This window comes from Amphiprion ocellaris, chromosome 3 (assembly GCF_022539595.1).
Source record: "Amphiprion ocellaris isolate individual 3 ecotype Okinawa chromosome 3, ASM2253959v1, whole genome shotgun sequence".
Taxonomy (NCBI): Eukaryota; Metazoa; Chordata; class Actinopteri; family Pomacentridae; genus Amphiprion; species Amphiprion ocellaris.
This window is the reverse complement of record NC_072768.1, coordinates 6,577,283-6,600,546: the sequence shown is the minus strand read 5'-3', so window position 1 is coordinate 6,600,546 and position 23,264 is coordinate 6,577,283. Positions and strand designations below refer to the sequence as shown.

Sequence of the window (23,264 nt, the reverse complement as noted above, 5' to 3'; positions counted from 1 at the left end):
AAGTAAAGCTAAAGGTGTTCTTTTAAATACTCTTTTTAGTGTCCTTTATGATGCTTTCAGTTGTGTATCATTAGGAGCTTATTATCAACATTCAATAAAGTCATCGCAAACTGGCCTATTTTGGGATTCCAGGCATGAAAGAATCAGTCGAGTCAGAGTGAAGGGCAGAAGAAGGCAGCTTATAAACTAGCGCAACCTTTAAATAAAGAAGAGATAAGACTTCGATCGCCTGAAGGGATGAAGGAGCAGAGTGGAGGCGATGAAACACAAGAAGATGAATCTTAAACTGGAATTCAGACGCACCAGAGGACAGAAAGAATTAAGAAGAAGTGTTTAGAGGTGGGAGCTCTCGAAATGGATTTAAAACTTCTGAAGCTGCTTCCCTCAGTGAAATGAAGTGGGAAGTAAATTCTTGATATTTTGTTGTTGGCAAAGCACTACGGGGAGAAGTTATTAATGCATCTGACATTTGGATGAATATTCAAGTTTATGACTATATTTTTTTATCTATATAATATATGCACCTTCTGCCTCTGCATTTATGTCCCATACCTCTGAAAGCTTTTTCCGGCACTCTGCCAATCTGACTATCATTAGGCAGATCAGGTTATCACCCCCTCAGATTCAATCTTCCCTGCTGTCACAAATGTCACTGCCTCTGAGCAGAAATGTGCGGTGCGATGATATATTGGTTGTTGAAATAAGATGAGGAAAAAGATTTTAAATCAGTCCGCTGTGCCTCGTGGGGGTGTGGTTCTGGCGTGACTCGAGCATTTTTAAAATAGAGAAATGGGGGGGAAATGTTCTGCATCGGGAGAAAGTGGGACACAGTATGGGAGAACTGATTATCAATGCATTCACATTATGAAAAGAAGAGATAATTGAGCGAACGCCGGAAACGGGTGGGGGTGCAGATATTAAGGCTCTGAATTGCAAATGTGCAGTCCTCCTCAGTTTCAGAATTAAGTTAATTAAAAGAGCAAAGAGAAACTTCAGGAGCTGTTGACTCTGTTGGCCAAGCTTCTAGCATTTTTTCTTTTTTTTTTTTAGATAAGGCATGCAGCTAATTAAAACAGACCTGTGAAGCTACATGTGTTCATCATTTAGAAACATTCATTCAGCAGAAAGCACCGCTGCATCTTTTTCTCGGGTGAGACATGGAGCAAGAGGAGGTGAAAGCATGAGGAACTGATTGTCAGATGAATACCTTTCTTCTTTGCTGCATTTTGTACTGGCGTCAGGAATATCCAAGCTTTTACTGTATACTGATTTACTACAGTGAGACAGGAGACAAAGCGAGCAGAGAGTCAGACTCTGTTTGTCCAGGATGCAGCCTGCTGTCAGTGAATCCAGACTCATTGTCAAACCTGCTGAGGCACCGATCCTCCACACACAAGGCTGAGTCTGTCTCCATTTGTTCATTTTTAAAAAAAAAGTCCTTCTTTTCGGCTCCGTGCGTACCTTTGTCCGTGCTGCGTCATGTCGATAGCCCTCCTGGCCGGTACAGGTGACCCTCCGTCTGTGACGCTGAGGACCTCCATGGACTTCCTCTCCGGTCTCCTCTTGCCGTGACGGTTCAACATCGGAGAATCCACCCGCTTCCTCGGCGGATCTGCGTCAAACGGCGAAACAGATCGATTTAGAGCGAAAACAGCAAAGCACCTGACATATCTGCATATTACTGCATGTATTACCGAGGTTCTGTCGTGGCGTGCATATGTGCGAGTGTTTGAGCGATGCTTAGCGCTGATCACAATGACATTTCAACTAATACTGAATAAGTAATGGTTTCCTCCCAGACCTTGAACTAATGGCCACTGTATTGACTGTATCACATTCACTGAAGAGGGAGTCTATTCATCAAAATGTCGGTATCTTGCAGCAGACACACACACAGACACACACGCACACACACACACATTTGCACATAATACTCCTCTTGTTGCTGCGCTCTTGTCAGAAAATAACCCTGGCAGAAGTCTAAGTGTCTTCGTCTCTGTTCAGATTTCTGTGGGTGGAAATCTGTGCTGTGGTTGTGGTGTGCGAATTGTATCTTCTTTTTTTTTTGATGAGTTCATATCTGAACCGAAGCAGTTGGAGGTGACAGCTTTTCAAAAAGATTTTTAAAAAAAATCTCTGGCCTATTGATGCCTTCTATTTCTGTTACTATATTTCATTGAGAAGCTTATTTATTTTCAATAAACAGAAAGCTTTTTTCTACTTGAGAGCCCATCCACCGCTTCTGGAGCTGATCCAATTTCTTCTGAAGGAGGAAAACACCGCTGAATGGTTCAGACAGGAGGAGCTTTCATGAGTTAACTTCTTCAAGCACTTATTACTTAAATAGGTTTGTTTTGTTTGTAAAAACAGCTGTCCACGACTAGATAAAATGCCATTAAGACTTAAACACACTAGCTAGATAGCAGTTTTATTTATGCATACTCTGTGCCATATTTATTTTTCTGTTATGCTCTTTTTTTATATACTTTTTTTACGCCTTTATATAACATTCTGCATTTGTCTCATTCCAGGCCTCACCAATCTCATTGCGAGGGGGAAGGTTCTGGTCCTCCTGACTGGGGTACCTCTCCTTACGGTCCAATAACAGAAAGTAGATCATCTTCTCTTGGTTGTCACTGCGAAGAGGTGGAATGAAACACTGGTGATGCATTTGGAAAAGCAGAATTACTTAAATAGTTCCGACACAACCATGTGTATAATCAGACTACTAGAATGTGTACCAAAAAATGCATTATTTTGCAAAACCCCTCACTATGATTAATGTCCTGTAATCTTTTTTTGTGAAACAGCTGATAAATAGCTCTCATTATTAAAACGAAAGTTTAGTTTTACAGATCATTAAGCCATCGTATAATATTATGCATATATCTTTTAGGATACGGTCCCATTTTTACATGCAGAGAAAGTTTATGAAAGTATCAAAACATTATGAGTTTGACCTTTTTCTCTCTCAGTAAATCAGGAAATCTAATATCTTTAGCCCGGAGGCCAACGCTCTCTATGCAAAACGCCCAGGGACTGGCCTTCCATAATAAAGACAGATTGGAAAGCAGTAGGAGGCAAAGAGACAAGGACCTGCAACTTCAGCTAAAATGAACCAGGGGAAGGGAGATGGAGAACACAGATTTTCCTCCAGTCCAGCACTATTAGGAGATTTTCCCAGGAGGGAAGGAAGCAAATGGAAGAGATGGGGAGAGGGCATGGAGATAGAGTAATGCTTGTTTAGTATTAAATGGGAGAGGCAAGGCAAATTTAAAACAGATTAAAAAAAGAAAGAAACTTTAAAAAACTGTGACGACTGTATTCCCATATTAATAAGACACACAAGAACTGCAGGGGGAGGTCTCAATGGCATGAATGCATATTTACAGAAGCAAATACACAAACTTGTGAAACTTGTAAACCGAGACACAAATATTATCAGCAGGAGCATCAACGATGTGACCTGGGAGCACGTCCATGGTGCAAACCAGGATCAGTGAGGGGGGAGCGTACCCAGTGGCAAGCGATGTAAGCGCTGTGTGATAACAGTGAAGTGATCTATGGCTCCTAACATCTAAAGTGACAGCCTCACAGGATTTCATAAGAGCCGAGGAAAACCAAGGCTGAGTGTGCACACTGACACAACACATTGCAGTCCCTCTCCTTTTATTCTCACAGCCTTAAAGTTCCACCCTCTTTCACTTCCTCCACTTATTTTTCTCTCCTCACTTCAACATTTTCACCCACTGAACCATACTTTATTCTTCTTCCTCTTTCCCGTTCCTCTGTGCTGCACATTTATTCACTCACTCATCTGAGAGCAGGTCTTTCAGTAGTTTGTTTTTGTCCCTGAAGCAGCCCAGGGAGTGCATGCTGTCCAGTACGTCTGGGTCGATGTCGTCTGCAGAGGGCAGGCTGCGGATGGTCACCTTCCTGGGCACAGGCTGCTCCGGCTCTGGTTCGTTTTTCCCCCCTCTGGGAACACAACAGAAATTACAACACAAATAAAGGACACAGTCGGCCATTTTAGTCCCTGCTGGTGCAATGTTCAGTAAGCTTGGAAACACATTACAAGCCTTCCCCTGGCTTATAACAGCATCTCACTTTGTGGAACCTAACGAGCATGTGCTATAAACACAATATGCAGAATGCAAAGTGTTCCACCGCTTGTCTACCTCTTGTGATTTGCCTCATGACCTCGGTCTACATTATGAAGCTTTCGTAGTCACATACTTTCCCCAGGGTTAGTCGTTTTATTTTAGAGGGTGAACAGGGGTCGCCGTGCTCACCAAGATGCAGAAAGACAACTTAGTCATGCTGTCAAGTTTTGCAATCTGCCTCTGCCCTCCTGGCTTGTTTTCAGAACTTAGTTTCTGCATTATTCCCTCCTTCTTGGCTCAGACACTCTCCTAGTTATGTCACTTCATTCTGTCTTCTGCACAAGCAGGCGTTTATTTATTTAGATTTTAAATAAAAGGCTAAGCTGCACTGACACCATTTTCAAAAGGACTTCTATGATATTCTTGTGCCAGTGCAAACAGACCCCGACGTATGGACAGTTCTGAGTCAATATGCTTCTTTTTCTCTTTTATTTTTCCTTCTGGTGAACCCAGTGAAGCATAAACCCCATAGGCAGCTATTACAATGACACAAACCTCCACTTTTCTATATGCTGTGAGCTAGATCTACAGTGATTGTTCACCTCACATAACCCTCAAGCCCCCTGCTTCATTATCAGGTCTGATTTGAGTTTATAGTCATTTCATTGGCTGTAGTTCACTGTGATATTGCATTTTTATTACATTACACTAATCTTTCTAACAATATTTAAACAAAAAATGTGACCTTATTACCTTCATTAAGGTAGGATTTACTGCAGGGCTGCTGTGGCAGACTGGAGCAGTTTTAAATAGGTGTACTTATTAAGGTAACTGTGAACATGCTAATGACACTTTCACCCATGATGTTTATTCAGCATCACAACTTTAGTCGAATGCTGCTCAAAGATACCCAAAAACGGCTAAAATTATTAAACAGTTGGAGTTTCTGGACTCATATTTTTGGTGATTTGTTTACATGGCTGCCTGTGTTTCATTTTTTCCACACCACAGACAGGTTGCTTCCAGTAAAAAGTCGCATTTTTCCACCCTTCATTCATTCATATGTTCATTCATTCAGCCTGCCAAGCACAGACAGCCAGGCAACTTCCTCACTGACAAAACTCAAACCACATCAGTCTTCAGTCCCAGCTCTTGTCTCCTCTTGTTTCTTTTATCAGTCTTGCTGTCTGTTTGCATGATCTTTCAGAGCAGAACAGAAACCATAACTCCGTCCTTCCTGGACTCACACTAACCTCCCATGATTCATCTTTGCTATTGCACCAAAAAAAAATCTATCCTTGAATTAAACATTAATGCCCACTGTGCACTGATTATCATCTTATTATCAGAGGGAGATTAGAGTCGTAAAAAAAAAGAAAAGAAAAAAAAATGCGTCTTTTTTTAATTGAATTGACTTTTTAAATCATATTTGAAAAACACTTGATCTTCTTTGAAACAGGGCCTACAGATAAAAGTGGAATATTTAAACAAAACTGGCTTCACTTTGATTTTGTTGTCATTTTCACAATTTCAATAATAATAAAAAATCATCACACAGAAAAGTAAGCACACTTTTAAATATGTAAAACTAGAAATCGGGGTTTCAGAGATTTTTGTAGTGTCATCATGTGAAGATCTAAAGAGCTTTGAAACGCCTTCAGCAAAAAGCTTGAGGATGACTATGACTCTGATCTAAAAGGATTCCTGAATTGTTTGAAATAAAACATTCCACTGTAAGGAAAATCATTCAAAAGTGGCTTGCAATTTGTCCTGAACTGGCCGCCCCCAAAAAGAAAGTCTCCAAGAACCTAAAACTTTTTTCACAGGATCAGCAGGTAACCAAATATCACACCACAACCACAGTTTGCCAGTGAACATACGAGTGAAATCAAGGCATTTTGGAATACTATTTTTTGAAAGATAAATAAAAGATAGAGATGTTTGGCCACAGTAACACTAGACATGTTTGGCACATACCTATGGCAGGTTTTCGGGAGGAGAACCTCATGCCAACTGTGAAACATGGTGGTTGTTTTGGTTTGGGGTAGCTTCACTGCCTCAACAACTAAGCAGCCTGCAGTCACTGATTCAAATATGAATTCTGTCTGAGTGTCAAGAAAAAAAGCCATCTCTTGAAGCTCATTGAAATGTTTTGGAGAGATTTGAAATTTGTGAAATGAAAAATTTGTCCAAAAACTCAGCAAGATGATGTCAGTGTCTGGTGGACAGTTACACAAAATATCTACACAAGGTTATTTCTACTAAACAAGGACAAAACCAGCTACCAGAGAGGTACTTACTTTTTTCCACAGAGGAATATTACATCTATTGATACTTCTGTTCAATAAAAGATTGAACAAGCTGATTTTCCTTGTCATGTTGTCCAAGCAGACCATCTTTATCTCCATTATATGTATTTGTTATTCACAGGGCTGCATAAGCCTTTATGTACTGGATGTACCAGCTACTACATCCTATATTTCTGAGGTTACATTAATAGCGTTTATTCACATTTTCTCTCATTTAAAACCACATCTCTGCACCTCCCTCTGTGACCACCTGTAAAGAACTGCACTACAAATGTTCTTGAAAAGATTTCTGTTAGCCCAAAAAGCTGGGCAAGTTCTGTTCTAAATGTTAAACGACGGGTAGGCTGAGGTTACGTGGGTTCAATCTCCACTGCATCCCTGCTTGTTCCCTCTGCCCTGCCCCCTGTTCAGTTGACCATATGCTGCACATCCTCTTTCATGCACTACCAATTTACCCCCACATCCCTGAGAGCGGAGTCATGCCCCGTTTAAATGTACTGCCGAAACTCAAAGTCATTTTTCATGTGCTAGCTTCCCTCAGGTCTCCAACCCCTGCAGAATAGTTGAAGAGAGGAGTGGGGGCGTGAAAAGGAAGGAAAAAAAAAGAGGAGTACTTACATGTACCATGTGTGCTTCTGGATCTGTTCTAACTGTAAAAAGAAATGAGGAAGAAAAATGCAGGTCAGTACACAAACAATACATTGATTTGAATATGAAATTAATCAAAAGCAGTAAAATATTTATGGACAACGGTGAATGCAAAGTAGAAGGAATCTGTTTATAGAAATGTGGTACAGTGTGGCGTCAGTAAATCTTTCAGTAAGCTTACTAGCTTAAAGGAAATACAACAGGGCAATACAGACAGGTTCGGTAGCGGAAGTAAATAACGAGGCCTTCAAATATTAATACTGCCAATGGGGAAAAACGCATTGAGAGAAAAAGGCAAGTGAGAGAGGTGAAGCGAGAGCGAAAGAGAGAGAGGTGATACAACTATAAACAGAGAATATTATCTCCCTCACACATGCCGCTGACCCTGCCAAGCCCTCTGGTCTAAAGGGAATCTCCCATTCTCATTCTCTTCCCATCTCTCTTACTCACACACACCGGCTTCCTGAACGCCGCTCTTGTCATCACGCTTTTAATGCGGCTACTTTGTCACCGACACTGTCAACACGGGTTTTTTGCCAAAAAAGGGAAAACCGAAAGAGACAGAAACTGCGAGCAAAAGGGCAACAAAGGAAGATGTCTGTGAGAATGACTCTACCGTGTTTCAGATGCCCACAGAAGGAAAAAAAAAAAACAGGATCAATGTCACTGCAGGGACTTTTTAATTTGCTCGTGCTGTTGTTGTGGAACCACAGGAGATACACATAGCAGCTCTAATTATTGTCACTTACTCAGAGGCATAGTTCTTGTGTATGTGTCTCCATCAATGTCTTGACGTCTCCACACATCCCAGAGGATCTACCTCTCTGCTTCTGCACTAATGAATGCCTTCATGTGATATTAGCGCAATCACAGAGCCGGGGTAGACTGTGATTACTGACTATAGGTGACTCCTGTCTGTTTCTGCAGAGGTCATGGTATTGACAGAGACACCCTGCCTGTCAGATACAGGCCAGTGGGTGACCTACTCTCTCTGACTTTTATTGAAGGCCTGGAGGCAAGAGACTGGTATCACACACAGGCTTGAAAGTGATGTGGTTTGAAATGCAGAATCACATCAATCAGTCTCGAAATGTGTCACAACCAATTCCAGCGGCTTTCAGGCAGAGGGAACGCTGCTATAAAACTGCTGCGGCTGGGTCTGTATGAGTGCACATCTAGACGGGCTTTTATTTGGGTGCTGCATAAATTAATTCTCATACATTTGCTTTTATACAGGTGCAGGTCTGCATGTGTCTTGGTCATATAGTTTAGAGCAGGAAGAGGAGTCAGGATGAATGGAACGAGGACCTACTCTGCCCTACAAAGCCTAAACACAGTAACCACATATTAAGTCAATATTCTGTTTAAAAAAAACACTTCTGCCATAGAAATGTATAATATGGAGAAAAAAACGAGTAAAACAGAACCAAAAAGCTGAAGACAAAACAAGAACATATTCTGTTTTTTTTTTTTTTAGCTCTTTTCCTGCCGACTCACTGTGCTATCATAAAATGTAACAATGCAAAGTTTCATTCGGCTTTATGAAAATTAAAAATAAGGCTTTCAGACCTGCTAGTGGGTGTAAAGGTCATACTGGTGTCAACAAGTGTTTTCAGTGCATTTATTAAAAGTTTTTAATGTCTAATTTCCTAACGAGGTAAATATTATTTGGCACTTAGGGAAATACAGAACAAATACACGCCAACTTCCTTTATTTCCCTTCCAGCAGCCTTGGTACTTCATCTACTTCATCCCCACGAGGGTCTTATCTATCTGTGATGAACTGCTCCTTAATATAATAAGCTTGCCAGTCCTCTTCATTAGCCAGGTATCATGAGGAGACAGATCTTTTCAGGGTGTCTCTGTTCTTTTGAGTAGTGAAGATGAGATGATTTTGTTGAGGTGGCTGGCCCAGTTGCCTCCAGGGCCCCGACTACACAGGCAGGAAATGAAGAGAAAAGCTTTTATTGGGCTAAGCCCCTTAAGCCCGGGTGCGTGCCCTCCCACTCACACTCTGAGGGGGCCTTGGCTTTGTGTGTGTTTACTTGTGTGCATGTCCTAGCAAAATCTAATTAACAGAAGACGACAACAGACAGACTGAAACGCAGCCAGTAGTTATGGTTTGATTACCCAATCGATTTGATTCAACAAGCTATTGTCAACATTATTATGAAAAATAATCCCGAGCAAAAGAGTGTCATGTTCTCCTATGATGTCATTCCCACCCTTGGGTGCATCTGTCTCATCTCTGAACACTAAACTCCAGGAACGCTCAATCCAACAAGGCTGTTTGACATTCTGCGAGGTTACTACACATCCCCAGAGCTCTGTTTGGACTCCTTGTGTGAGAAGGGAGCAGACAGGTAGCATATTCTCTCCCAGCAGCTCGGTCTGTGCGTAACCCTTTGTCGAGGACATTGCTGGAGGCTGGTGGACATATCTAGGGGATCTCAGGGTGACCTGTCCTCATCACGCAGAGGGAACAGGAAAATAAAGCATATAGTGTGCATACAGCATAATAAAAAGGGGTGATCTTTCTATTTATGTTGCAACGCTGCTGCTTATCTGCGTGTCCTCACCTGCAAATGAGTATCTTTCTAAATCTTTTTTGTTTTAACTTGTCCTTCACATTTGTTACTTTAAATTAATCTGACGTGAAAGATAAGCTAAAGCACATGGAAATGGAGCAGCAGCAGTCACCAAGAGTAGCATCACTACATTTGCTTACAGGCAAGTGCATTAAAACAGAGATACCTGTGTGCATGCAGTGTGTGTGTGAAAACATGGGTTTTGTTTTGTATGCGTGTCCAAATACACCAACTCGTCTGCCTTCATTGTGCGTTTTCTGAATGTGAAATGCAGGACAACAACAAAGGGCACCACCATCTCTCTGTAAACTATGTACTTTCTGAACTATCTGGCCACTTTTTAACATTTACATTTCCCTTTGTCCACCCTCTCTCTCTTATCCTGGCTCTCTACCCTTCACATCTCTCTGTTCTCCTGCAGCCACCTTGCCAAGGTGATCAGCTGCTGTGTAGAAAAGTGACTTGCATTGTGAGGAGTCCACTGAACAGTGCAGAGGGAGAGTACACAGACAGCAGCCCTCTCCTGAATTCACACCATGTATTGAAGAAGAACTCAAACAGGTTCGGGGCTGAGGCGTACACATTGGGGACACAATGAAGGGGGAAAGAAAACACACAGAAACAACCAAACAGACAAAGGCTGCCCTGGCAGTGCCAAGCTGATATTAGACATTTTAGTTGGAGTGTGTATCTTTGCCATCTTGCTCTCTTCTGGGAGTATAAGTTTGCTGTGAATCTGAAAAACAATCATCTTAACACTGACCTGATGTGTCTGTTTATTCCCAGGAATGCCTTCTCAAATAACATCTAAATATGATTTGCTGCTTCTACAACACAATTAATAACCACTGCTGGTTAAAGACAGGAAATATTAAATGCTCATACAGTGTACAGTTTAGCTTTTTGTCACCAATAGTAAACTGAGGATTTAAACTTAAAGTCCTCTTTACTTAGCACCGGGGAGGTTGGTTTTTCCGAGCATCTTGGACAACTTTCCACATTTCTGTCGCATTTTTCCTGTCTCTTCACCTAGTCCGACTGTGACTCAATGACATTGAGATCAGGGCTCTGTGGGGCATCTTCTCATTAAAGGTAGTTCTTTATGAATCTGGCCGCATGTCGGCGCTCACGTTGCAGAGTGAATATGGGACTGATCTGATGTCCCCCCCCCCCCCCCGGTACTGTTTGATGTCTGAAAATGTACTTTTTGAGACTGCTTTAAAAATTTGCAAAGTGCTCCACATCAGGTCTTTCTGAACAACTCAGCTTGTAAATGCTAATGAAGTACAAAGAGTGCATTTTTCTTTTTAAACTTATTTTTGCTAGATAGTTGAGCTATCTGGGCACCCAAGAGTGCATTTTAATATACTATGCATACTGCATGTGCTACCAAACTTCAAGATGCCTATATATTTTTTGTCAGACACATGTGGGTGTGACATTCCTGCTAAGATCAAGAGCATCGATACGTAGCACCCCTTCAGTTATTGCAGCCTCAACTCGCTTAGGATGGTTTTTCACAAGACTTTGATACATTAAACTCAGAAAAGTATTAAAATGTCATTCCCAAACTGGTACTATACGACTGTAAGCTGTTGGTTGTAGCATGAGGGTTGGAACTATGGGATCAAACTCAAACCGTGAAATCTAGGCCTTGAAAAAATGCACACAGAAATAAATGAACATGAGCATTTCTTTTGCGTAATCATTCAGTCTCTTCACTGAACTGACCGTTAGTCTTTTCGAGGCGTCCACTTCGATCATGCCGCGGAGAAGGTTCTGACAGTCCGGAGGGATGAAGTGTGGCATATGAAACACTCCCAACTTCACCTTCTCCAGGAGATTCCTTAGGTTGTCGTCATCAAACGGCAGGGCACCCTGGAGGAACATAGAGGCAGGGAGTCAGAAAAGGGTTTTACTGAGTCTGGGCTGCTAGATGGCAGATGCAGGATCAAAAAAATAAGCTGAAAAGAAGCAGTTTGATACAATAGCAACAGAAGAAAGGCCTTCACCTGATCAAGAGCAGAAAATAGAAAAAAGAAGACTATAAACAACTAACAAGGTTCGCCAGAAGAAATAAAACCACATTTTGAGCCTTAATCCTGCACGACTTAAAGAATAGGCTTGCTTTCTCAACTTGTTCAGCTTCCAATTAGAGCGTTGTGCCCTCAACGGCGATGCAAAATAAATAATAAACAGCGGTGTGCTGAAAACGGGGCTTTTCTAATAATTACCCAGATTTCTCATTTACCTCGTTCATTTAGCATTCTCTCATCAGAGTCATTTATCAGAGAGTGCTGACATCTCACAGATGTGGCTGTTTGATGAATGGCAATCTCCTCCAGAAGAGAAGATGGTGGGGGGGAGAGAAAGACGAAAAGGGGTGAGACAGAGACAGAAAGAAAGGAAGGAAGGCTGAAAAATGAAGATGCAGGGGGGAGAAAAAAAGAGGGTAGACTTGTGTAATGGATGATCTGAGCACAGCCTAACTGCTGGGGAGTGTGCATGTCTCCCACAATCAGACAAATGGTAATCTCATAGCCAGACAGCAGGACGGGGGGAAAAAAAAGGGAGAAAGACGGTGCTCATCTGCAGTCAAACGGCGGCGGCGGAAAAACTTTGTTTGGAGCGAGAGAAGTGTGGTCATGATGCAGATAATGACAAACAACATCGGGTTTATGCAACGCAAGACTACAAAGAAGACTGACCTTAAAACAAGTACATGGAGAAGTATAAGACAGACGAAGTGAGCGAGGAAGAGGCAAAAACAAAGACAAATACACGAGGCCTCTGGCCAAAAGCTGCCCTGTCAGCATTGGTATTTATTTTGGGCTCTCTTCTTTCAGTTTGACTGTCTGAATTATTCATGAAGCAGGGGTGTGTAGGAACTACAGTACAGCTGTTGATGAAACAAAGCTTCAGGGCTGCACGGCTGGGGAACCACAGACATAATGTAGCTGGAGAATAGATCTGATTATGGATACAGCGTTGCATGTTCGTACGGGATAATGAATAAAAAGATGCTTCTATTCTCTGATCTTCTGTTGCGCAAGACTATCAGCTTGAGGGTATCTCTGCAACATTTTTATTCCGCCTAAATGTGAGGATTTTGAATTTAACTCCCTGGCACCTGAGTTTTCCATTTAAGGCTCCTTGGTCACTTCAGGCTTACAGTATCTTCTCATTCCATTACGGTCAAGCTTGATTCAATAGCCAGCTTGTTAAGTCACAACTGTATTTTTTCAAGGTTCATTTGCTTTCTATTTTTGCATCCATTACGGCTCGTACAAAAGGCGAGACACACTGTTGGATGTGAAGAGGGGGAAAGCCACACTTCAATGTAAAACTGCATTATGCCAAATTCCTCCAGAGAATTTTAAACTCAATCTCAGTCCAGTCGCCGTCAGTGAGGAAAGAAACAAGCTGACACTCACCACCAAGAGAGCAAAAAGAATGACCCCACAGCTCCAGACGTCTGCTTTCCTCCCGTCATACTTCTCTCCCTGAGGGCGATTAGACAGTTTGTTAGGCCGGTTTGGACAGAATGTAAGTGGCTGGTTCAAAATAACGCGGAGCATTATTAAAAATCAGCTAGCACAGCAGAAAGAATGCTGTGAGTCTTTGAAAAACGTTCTTACCCTGATGACCTCTGGACATGCGTAATGTGGAGATCTGTTAGGGAAACAAAGAGAGAGAAAGAAAATCAAATCCAGGTTATTCAAAGTGTTGTGCATTCACAGCGAGCTAACTCAGAGTTATACAATCGTGACACAGCAAACATCAAACAGGCATAAAGCACTCTCTGAAAATCTCAAAAGAACAATTTAAACAGACAGTAAATGTCTCCAGTGAACATAGATCAAGATGAGCTTGCGGAGTTTAGACATCCTCAGGTGTTTGGATGTCCTCCTGCTTGCTCAGTCAAGGGCATCCTCTCACAGCAGACGGCGAACAGACCCACTAATCTTTACAGCCCCTGGATGGACTGACAGTAAAGCCAATGACTAGATTGACACATCAATATCATATGAAGATTTATGGAGCTAGCTGGCAGAGACTGCTCCATAAGCCAGTGTGCTATGGTTGAGTGCAGCAGAGGAGTGACTTGTTATTCTACACATAAATTTCCCCTTGTACTTTGACATTCCCGTACTTCCAAGTTCATTATCTTGAAATAAAAAGGTCGTTAATAAAAGCTTAACATCAATCTATAATCAACTAGATTAAACAGCCTGTTCTGGGCAAAATCAGCTGCGTCCGCGAATCTCTCATCCCGGTAAGATTTGTCTATCACCTCACTCTCCCACTCAGTCTAATATTAGGATGTCTCGCTCTAATGAGGGACTATCTAGTTTGTAAACACGGGATCCATTAGTTCAGCCGTTGTCTTGTGTACTCATGAATAGCAGCCTCTGACAGCTCAGCTTCCTGGAACTGTCAAAATACAAGCCGGTAACAGACAGTGCCACCACGTCAACAGGGGGGAGTTCAAATGCTAGTCTATGCAAATACGTCCTTCCTGATTGCAAGTGTCACAGTGCATCATGTAAATGAGCACGGAATTAAAATAATTTTAAAAAAATAAATAAAATACACGCCTGAGATTAGCACTAATTATGCCTCATGAGCACCACGACACACAAGCCACAGCTGGAACCAGCATGAATATAAACTCAGTATTTGCAAAGGTTTTAGGCTGGTCAACGTACAGAATGGAATACGAGCAACTCAACTTTCTGTTTGAACTGAATTCTAATTTGTTATTAGAACACTAGATTTAACACCTGAGCCAGAACACCTTCAGTAGTTCGCCTCTCTCTTCTATATTGAAACATCAACCTATTTCTTCTATTGAAAAAGTGATTCATTTTGGAAAACATTGAAACATATAAGCTTTTAAGTTCAATGTTTGAAACAAATATCCTTTAATGGCATCATTTATTTATTTTGTCCACATATGCAACATAACTCGGAAAACTGCAGTTCATGATTAGAAAACATTGAAATTACTGAGACACTCATTTTGCATTCATTAGATAAAAGGTGAATCTCTGAAAGACGTACACGAATTTCAGAAATTCTTAGAATTTGTAGACCTCTCCTTTTTTTAATGTTACACCAATTTTACTATGACAGCATGGAGTTCCCTACGTTTCTGCAAAACCATGTAATCCCAGCACAATCCAACAATATTCCAAAGAGATTCTTGTGAAGTTGGAAATGTTTGGCTTTTTCAGTGTTCAAGTGCCCCATAAATGTTCAAAGGGGTGGAGGTCAGGCTGAGAAACCCCCTCAGTCTTAAACATCTCCACCACCATGTTTCACTGTGGCTTAGAATCATTGCAGTACTGTTACTGCCATTAATCTGAAACTGGGATTCATAACTAAATCTGACTTTTTTTTTTTTCATCATCCACTGTGGAATGCTGGTAAGTCTTAGCCTAAACATTTGGCCTTGTTCCCACTTTGACAAGTAGTATGAAGGCCGCGTCTGAACAGCCTTGTATTGACAGGACTTCTGCTGATTGGGGTCTTGCATTCTGATTTTGTTTCTGTAACAAGTTGCTTTTCTGTCTCGCAAGTAGGGCTGGGCGATATGGCCTAAAAAAAAAAATCTCTGATTTTTTCACAAAAAAAATCCCGATTCACGATTTATCCGATTTTTTTTACCCGCTACCTAATCTCCACAGGCGGGAGTCCAGTCTACTTTATGCAAATGAGCTGCAGCCCTCTCCAGGTAAACACACTGGATCACAGCTGGAAATGCGCAGCATGTGGCATGCTGGTCCAGTTGCGGTGCGTTTCCGTTGCGATCCTGTGTGTTTACCTGGAGAGGGCTGCAGCTCATTTGCATAAAGTAGACTGACTTCTACGTAATGCAAATTCAGTGAGGCGTGCGGAGATTCCACGCATCGTGAAACTGTCCTCAAACTTCTAAACTAGGCGTCGGTGACCTAAAACGAGGACAGATTCAGCTGCTGCAGATTATTTCTGGCCTCAAATGCTTTCAGAAATCCTTTTGCTGACGTGTTTTTCGAAATAAAAGGGAAAATTTGCGACGGAGCCGCTGTGTTTATCCGACTCATCTGCAGGACTCGGTGACGTCACCACGTACCGGCCAGCTGTTGCTCAGCGCTGTCATGTGATCATGTTGTGGTTCGCTAGTGACCGCCGTCCGTGCGATTTTCAGATGCGGTGCGTTGCCGTGCGGGAAAATCGCATGTAGTGGACACGCGCCTTTAGATCTGCACCACTCGCCGCCATGTTGTTTGTGTATAAAGCGCGCGGGGGGGTGGGGGGGGGTGGCGCGGGGGGGTGGGGGGGGTGGCGCACGCTGAACTACGGGAGCCCAGCAGGCAGGCGTTGGTGGCGGATGTTGATGAGAAAATCGATTTTCATAAAAACAAATCGACATTAAGTACAAACTCGAATTAATCGATAAAATCGATTTATCGCCCAGCCCTACTCGCAAGCAAAGTTTTTCTGTGTTCTTCCTTAGGTTTTTGCCTGAAGAGAGACAGGAAAGCTAGGTAGCAAGAGGGGATCACACGCAGCAAGGGCTGAACATAAGTCTCTGCAGATAGTGTCCCCGATTTCCAGATAGTGTTGTCGGTGCTGGTCTGTCTAAACATGCTTTGGATACAAGATTTAAAGTGCCACATAAATGCCCCTACGAAACCTTCAGTCTAGTTAAGATTTGACACTGACAAAGTCCTTCTTTACTTATTTTCTACAATTTTTGCTTAGATATGATGCCATGTTCTCCACTACCACAATACAAATTAGTAAGTTGTGTTTTGCTGGAAGCTGAAGGCACAGCTATATTCATAACAATGACTGCAAAGTGATTAACTTGAAAAAGTCTCTACTGAATATAGCAAATCATTTGAAAGTCCTTTTAATACAAAGGAGGTCAGTGCCACAAATTTTCTTAAATTTGACTGCTGATCAGGAAATACATTTTTATATCAAGCTGAAAAACTCCTCGCTGCTCACACCAGAACTTCATGTTATAGACGAGGACACTAAAGATGAATAGAAAACAGTGAGAGCCACTTCCCTCTGACCGGAGTGAAAAATGCAGTCTTTTGAAAAACAGTTGAGCGTGGGTTGACATAACATCAGTCTTTTTTTGCTATTTGTTAAAGCTCATTTACTTTCTAAGCCTAACGTCGCAAACATCTCATAAAAGCAAAAGACAGGGAAGAAAACTTGGCTTTTTTTCAGAGGGCAACAAATAATAGTAGTGGGATAAAATGCTGCTGTGAGTGCTGTGTTTGGCCAACAGCATAAAGGGAGACAAAGATGATGTGTGAAAAACTGTGCTTGTTTCAGCTTAAGAGCCTATCAGTGTCAGATTGCCTGTATTACCTGGACTCTGAGTTCAAACAAGCTTTTATAAGTTCACCCTCACAGTGTACAGTCTATTGGCCACAAGCAAGAAGTTTGAACGGTGATTGAAGCAACAGTATTGAGGAGACTCTGAGACATACAGCTCATGTTGATGAAAATTCCTTCCTCTAAACTGCATTTTTGAGGCTCCTCGGTATAAACAAGATAATTTCCTTTCATCAGTCAGAGCAACTGAATTACAGTAAATAAACAGCAAGCGCTGATGAACTCACAGCTGGAAAAAGAGAGGCTGCATGTGCATTCCTTGATCCATATTTGTATATGCTTGTCAATGCCGCCGCTCATCTACAGGTCTGTATGTCTGCACGTATTTATGTATGTGCTCCAAGGTTCCCCCCTCTACGCTACCTGGGGTAAGACTCATCTTCACTCAGCTCCATTACCCGTAGCAAATGGAATACATTTGTGTCAGACTGCTGCATGGTGAGAGGGGGGCCAGATAAATGTGTTTAATTAAAAAGTGTCATATCTACACTTAGAGATGGGACAGTCAGAAGAGCATGAATAATCAATAACCAAACATATATTGTATGGCACACGCATTAGGCACCGGCACTGACACAAATGGTGCAAACACATTTCATGCACACCAGCAGAGCAGGATACGATGAAGGAGCTCAAAGTGGAACAGCAACCTTGCTTAGCTGAGTGAGGCACTGTGTGTTTGCGTGTTTGTGGTGTATATAGCCGAGTCTCTGCAAGACGGCTCTGTGTTCCCACCTGTAACGAGTAACTTTAGCACTTTGCAAATGGACGTGGGGGACCAGATGCACAGCACCTGGACCAGGATGGCAGAATCGCTCAGACTGGCAGCAGAATGCAATCAAATATAGATAGAGGATACTGCTGATTAAGAGCTATTGCATATGGCCTTTCTAGGAAACAGAAGCACCTCAGTGTGGTCATCATGGCAGCAGGATGACTCAGTTGAGCATATCTGACTTGCAGATATCCATGCGTACGGCTTTTATTCGGCCTGATCTCTACCGATGAGTCATGAGAGCTTAAGCTCTGCGCTTACTGCTGAAAAAAATTATGCAACAGTTTCAACTGGATGCATTGTGTATGCATGCACATGCTGGAATGAGCGTGCATGTGTATTATTCTACATAAGGGGAGGGCCTCAGAGAGAGAGCCAGACAGAGAGACAACCAAACAAGCACAGGACAAAGGGTCTCAGAGGTCAGGGATGAACTAAGCCTCGCCTGTGCTCTGTGCGCATGTGTTTGATGAATTGCATGTATGCAAGTGCAAGTAATTTCAACCACAGCTGATGTGGAGGTTTAATCTGGACAGAATCAAACTGAGCTGGGGACAGATGTCAAAAGGGGCCTTTCTATTTCCCAGCCCTGCATGAAGTGCCATGTGTAAGTACAAAGAAAAGCATTCTTCCCCAGACATCCATTACCAGCAAAGTTTACATTACAGGATATTAGCAACTCTTACAAGCATTTCTAGAACAATTTAAATGTTACTTTGCTCTCTGACAGAACAGATATACTTGTATAGCTTCAAAGCAGCCGCCACCAACTCTGAGACACACATAATGTGACTGCATCACTTCTTCTCTAAGTGCCTACTAAAAGATAACTTTTAAATCACAAAACTGACAATGTGCTGTATGTTTTAATTGGTGAACTACATCGATTGATCCAAGTTTCATAAGCTCAACTATCCCATTTTACTTCCTCGTCTGACAACAAGACTTCATTATGTAGTAAAACAAAGCAGCAGATCAATAAATAAAAACTATGCTGATGTATTGCTATTCTGGCTGGCTGTGCTTAAATACTGACATCTCATTTTCAGTGTGAATTTTATGGAAGAGTGAAATTGGAGAGCAGCAGTGCAGCAGTGTTTCTGTTAAACCATGCTGTCACTGAGTTTATGAACCCACCAACCTAAAAGTAAACCATCAGCAGCTCTGTTGCCTTTTACTGACAAACATGACCCTGCACACTGATTACTACACTTCAGGGTTAAATAAAAACACTCCTGCAATATGGGGACTTTAGCCCTCTTTCCAGTGCAGCCGTCCCACTTTGAAAGTGACTTTTGCTGCAAGCAAATTCATTATAGTCACGGGATTGATGGGCCTGGCGTGGTCGTGACTGCTCGATCATAAACCCAGGGTGAGATATGAGGAGACGGAGAGCAGTAATGTGTGGCCATGGCCCTGGCCGCACTCATAGCCAGACAGCACATTCTGCAAGAGACACCGAAAGTCTCTCTCTTCACGACGTCAATGCTGCATGATAATGGACGCTTTAAAAATGCTGCACCTAACAGAAGGCCAGATAGATCCACTTAGAATTCTTGTTGCTTCGTCTCTCTTTTTCTCTTTAGCATACTGCTAATTCCACCTCCCCTCCAAACTCTGACCCAGTATTACCCTCAGGACATCCTTAGAGTCAAATCTAAATTTAAAACTGCAGCGAATATGAGTCGCATGCTGCATTAGAAATGGGGCATTATAATATTTTTGACAATACTTACCCACAGCTGGTTTCCAACAGACTGTCTCCAACCTGAAGTGATGCCATGCCAAAGTCTGCTATCCTGATGTTGTTCTTTTCATCTAGCAACAGGTTCTCTGGCTTTAGATCCCTGTGGCTGCAAGACAGTGAGATGGAGACATAAAACAGTTAATGAAACATGAAAAAGCTCATCATAAGTTACACAAACGCGTGAAACTGTGGAGCAACAAAAGGTGGTCGACAAGGTCTATCAAACACCTGTGCTTCTCAGTTGGATCCACATCCACGCACGCAGCTGTGAACAACACAGCGTCTTAACCCGCTGCTGATCGCCCTCCTGCTCTCTGCAACACCTCTCGCTTTGATCTGCTCATGCTGAAACTAAGGGGCTCCCACCTCAGCACTGGGCATGGTACAAGGTATGACAGCCCCCTGCTGTGTCCTTTTCTCCTTCTGTTTCCCTCCCTCTTTGTCCCTCATTCCCTTCCTCTCATCTCCCAGACAGCCACTAGCAAAAAAAAAAAAAAAAAACTGGCTGAGCAAAGGGCATGAAGGCGAAGCAGCCGCAGAGGTGGCGTTCATTAGCTGCCATTCATTACCACTAAACACAGCGAGGGGGATAATATCCAGCGGACATCATCTCCCTCCTTAAAAGGGACCATTGAGAGGAATATATTTCTCATATCACGTATGCTGTTGCTGAGTCGGAGGTTAAAATCTCAATTTTTATGAGTGACTGTTCAAAGAGGAGTAGCATTTGCATTTTATTGTGCATTTAACATCTCTTCCAGGGTTGAGGGTTGTATTGCATCACACTGAGGGGGGTACTGTAGACACCACTCACATGAAGGTGCATACACACTGACATCTATCCATCCATCAGTCTTTTCTACATTCTATGTACTTGCTGAGTTCCCCTTTTAAATTAGGGTAAGTTATAAAGCCACAGGGCTGTCAGGATCCCATGAACTAGACTTTCATCTTCTCTTTAGCTTAATGATAGAAAGGGAGCGATGGAACAATAGCTGGATGCATCTGCTTTTGAAGAGTGGCTCATCAGAATGGACATGTAACCTTAGATGGCATCAGTTGCCGTTCAACTCGTTTCCTGTCCTGGGGGATTAGCTGTCAGCTGGTTTGTTAACACGCTGGCAGTCTCTGTGATCCCTGCTATAATTGTAATAAAACATAAATAGCATCTAAAACAGTTCTGCCCGGGCGAAAACCTTTATCATTTCACACAAGCAGCATTTGGCAGTGATGTCGAAGGCCTGAGAGTTTTAACTCATGCTGTCAATTCACACGAGGAAAGAACAAACATTTGCTCAGGAGATACCAGTGTGAGAAAGTGACTGAAGCCCCTCCTGTATTCCACCAGGACAGTGCCATATATTAGAGTGTTCAACATGTCTGATTATATAATGCTCTGAAAAAATAACATTTCTCCTGGCAGCAAAATGTTTTCGACAGTTGAAAGTTAAACATCACTTGCGATTGGAGTTTAAACATGACAAAGGGTCAACTCATAATTCATAGGAACCCGACTACAGGGCCTGAAGGATGCTAAATTATTTGGCTCAAAATCAGTGACAAACGCAATGCTGATAGTGACTAGTGCTGAAGATGGTGTTAAAACACTCTTAACTACTGACAACAACAAAGAGATAACCTCCTTTTTCTACACACTGCAATCACTGCCTCAAAAGAATCATACATATATAATTACTCTCTTTCTATGAACTGTCAGCCTCAGGTGCAAAAACACAAACATTACCCAAAAGACCCATAAACATGACATAAACACGGCGCTATCGCGGGCCTATCATATGTAAAACATAAAGGAGCCAACATTTAAAGAGACAGATCCACAAAAGAAAGAAGGTAGCAGCATAATTTAACCAGTGGCAGGGCTGAGGGTACAAATTACATCTGGATGCTTTATTGGCTGTCAAGACCCTGGTATCTATAATAGGACATTAAACTGCCTCTCTGACACATTAGGCTGCACTTTGCTACTGTAATCTTGCTCACGCAGCAGGCCTCGCAGCAGGGATAACTAATATGTCACACTGGAGTGGATGCTGTTGAACAAATTCAACAGCTGCAATGAGACTGAAGGTAACTGTAGTCTTTCTTTCCTTAAAAAAAAAATAAAAAATCTGAGAGGTGTGTGGCACTGGCATTTCTTGAGTGTATATATTTTCTGCATGGGTGGTTTTTGCAAGGAAAATGTTATGCTTGTCACATACGGTGCACATGAAAAGAGCAGAGCAGCAAAATACTAAAGGAGGAGCACTGCTTTAAGTTTAATATGTCATTCTTCGTGTTAACATATTTCTACTACCTTGTTCTGTTTCTCAGGCCGCACAGTTCACTGTGTAGCCAGCTCTCACGATGACTCGGTATAAATTACAGGGGACAGGAATGTGTCGACAAACTCTACATGCTATCTGAGCAAGGTTTATACGGCTGAGGGGGCTGTTAGACACAATTCTTTGCAATCTAACATTAAGCTCTCAATTGCTTGTGATCATTTGCACATACCACGCTGATGTGTTCTGTTTTATAGAAGGCTGGAATGGGTCTGTTCTCTTTGGTGTCACATCTGTATAAAATCCCAGACATGTTTATGGCGAAGAGCAGTTGTAGAACTGACGTCCACGGAAAATATACTTTTCCCCATAGTGACATGTTTGACGTGCAGCATGGTGTAATGCTGCTTCTCGTTAGATATGTGGCACTAATCAGCTACACCAGAACACTTGAAACTAACACTAATGGCTCAAATGCGTCTTTTTGACACATTAACATGCCTGGAAAACAGCACACCTGTTTCTGCATTTTCATGAAGTACCAAAGCCAATCCTGGCCCCACTAATGTTCGCTGAAGTGGGGTTTTTAACCATCGTTGCAAGTTGAAATGTACCCATTTAGCTTCAGGCGCACCTCTGTGTCATCCTCCTCTTTCGATCTTTCCTTTTTTTCCTCTCAAACTTTTTTAGGCTTCTGTTGACCCAATTAGACAGAGACGAAGCACTTTCACTTAAAAAGCTCTAGGCTAATATTCTGTCGCATTAGCAAAGGAAGACAATATTCTGACTGCTGACTTCAGTGTGCTAAGCAAAATCATTCATTAGCCAGTGGGGTTAATTGTGTATTAAGAGCAAAGAGGGATGGGAAAGATAAAACTGTCTTTTTCTTTTTTTTGCTAATGGAAGCTTAAAGTGAGAGATACGTTTAGAATTTTGCATCATTACTGTACTGCTAAGTTTGTCTTTTTCTCTAAAGTTGGTTTCGTTCTAAAAAGGAAAGGATTGATGTTGGTTGTGGCTAAGAAATGCCTACCATATTATCAACACTGTCAGATATAGCATACTAGCACCAGACGTTACTCACTGGCTGCCTTCAAGCCATTCTCAATTTACTATATTTAAATATTTTTAAAAATTATTCTAACAAGGACAACACAGTCAAACATTGCAACATGAGGAAACATGTTAAACAGACACAATGTATATGGGCTATTGAATGGAAGCTGGTGTAATCCCTGGTAATGTTTTGGAAGTTATTCATCACTACTGTTTAAGTACAAGAATACATGCAATTTAGTGTTGTCCAGATGTGTCACTTAAACAACCTGAATTTTGTCCCCTTAAAGACTCATCTCCATGTGTCAAAATTACATATTTAAGGTTTTTTTAACCCCTTGGAATCAATCGCTTTATG

The 23,264-nt window shown here is 42.0% G+C and overlaps 1 protein-coding gene across 6 annotated transcripts in view; it reads right to left on the bottom strand.

The window, feature by feature from the left end:
- Positions 1-23,264, bottom strand: part of brsk2a (BR serine/threonine kinase 2a) — a 175,585-nt gene that overhangs the window by 18,951 nt on the left and 133,370 nt on the right. For 4 of the 6 annotated variants that reach the window (XM_055009007.1, XM_055009008.1, XM_055009009.1 and 1 more), the window contains exons 5-13: positions 19,558-19,674; positions 13,287-13,320; positions 13,083-13,151; positions 11,380-11,526; positions 7,031-7,062; positions 3,814-3,978; positions 2,539-2,636; positions 1,462-1,612; positions 1,208-1,273 (exon numbers count right to left, since the gene is read on the bottom strand). In XM_055009007.1, coding sequence (XP_054864982.1) covers positions 1,208-1,273; positions 1,462-1,612; positions 2,539-2,636; positions 3,814-3,978; positions 7,031-7,062; positions 11,380-11,526; positions 13,083-13,151; positions 13,287-13,320; positions 19,558-19,674 — 879 coding nt within the window. The remainder of the gene's footprint in view (positions 1-1,207; positions 1,274-1,461; positions 1,613-2,538; positions 2,637-3,813; positions 3,979-7,030; positions 7,063-11,379; positions 11,527-13,082; positions 13,152-13,286; positions 13,321-19,557; positions 19,675-23,264) is intronic. The other 2 variants (XM_055009010.1, XM_055009011.1) reach the window with 1 other exon arrangement.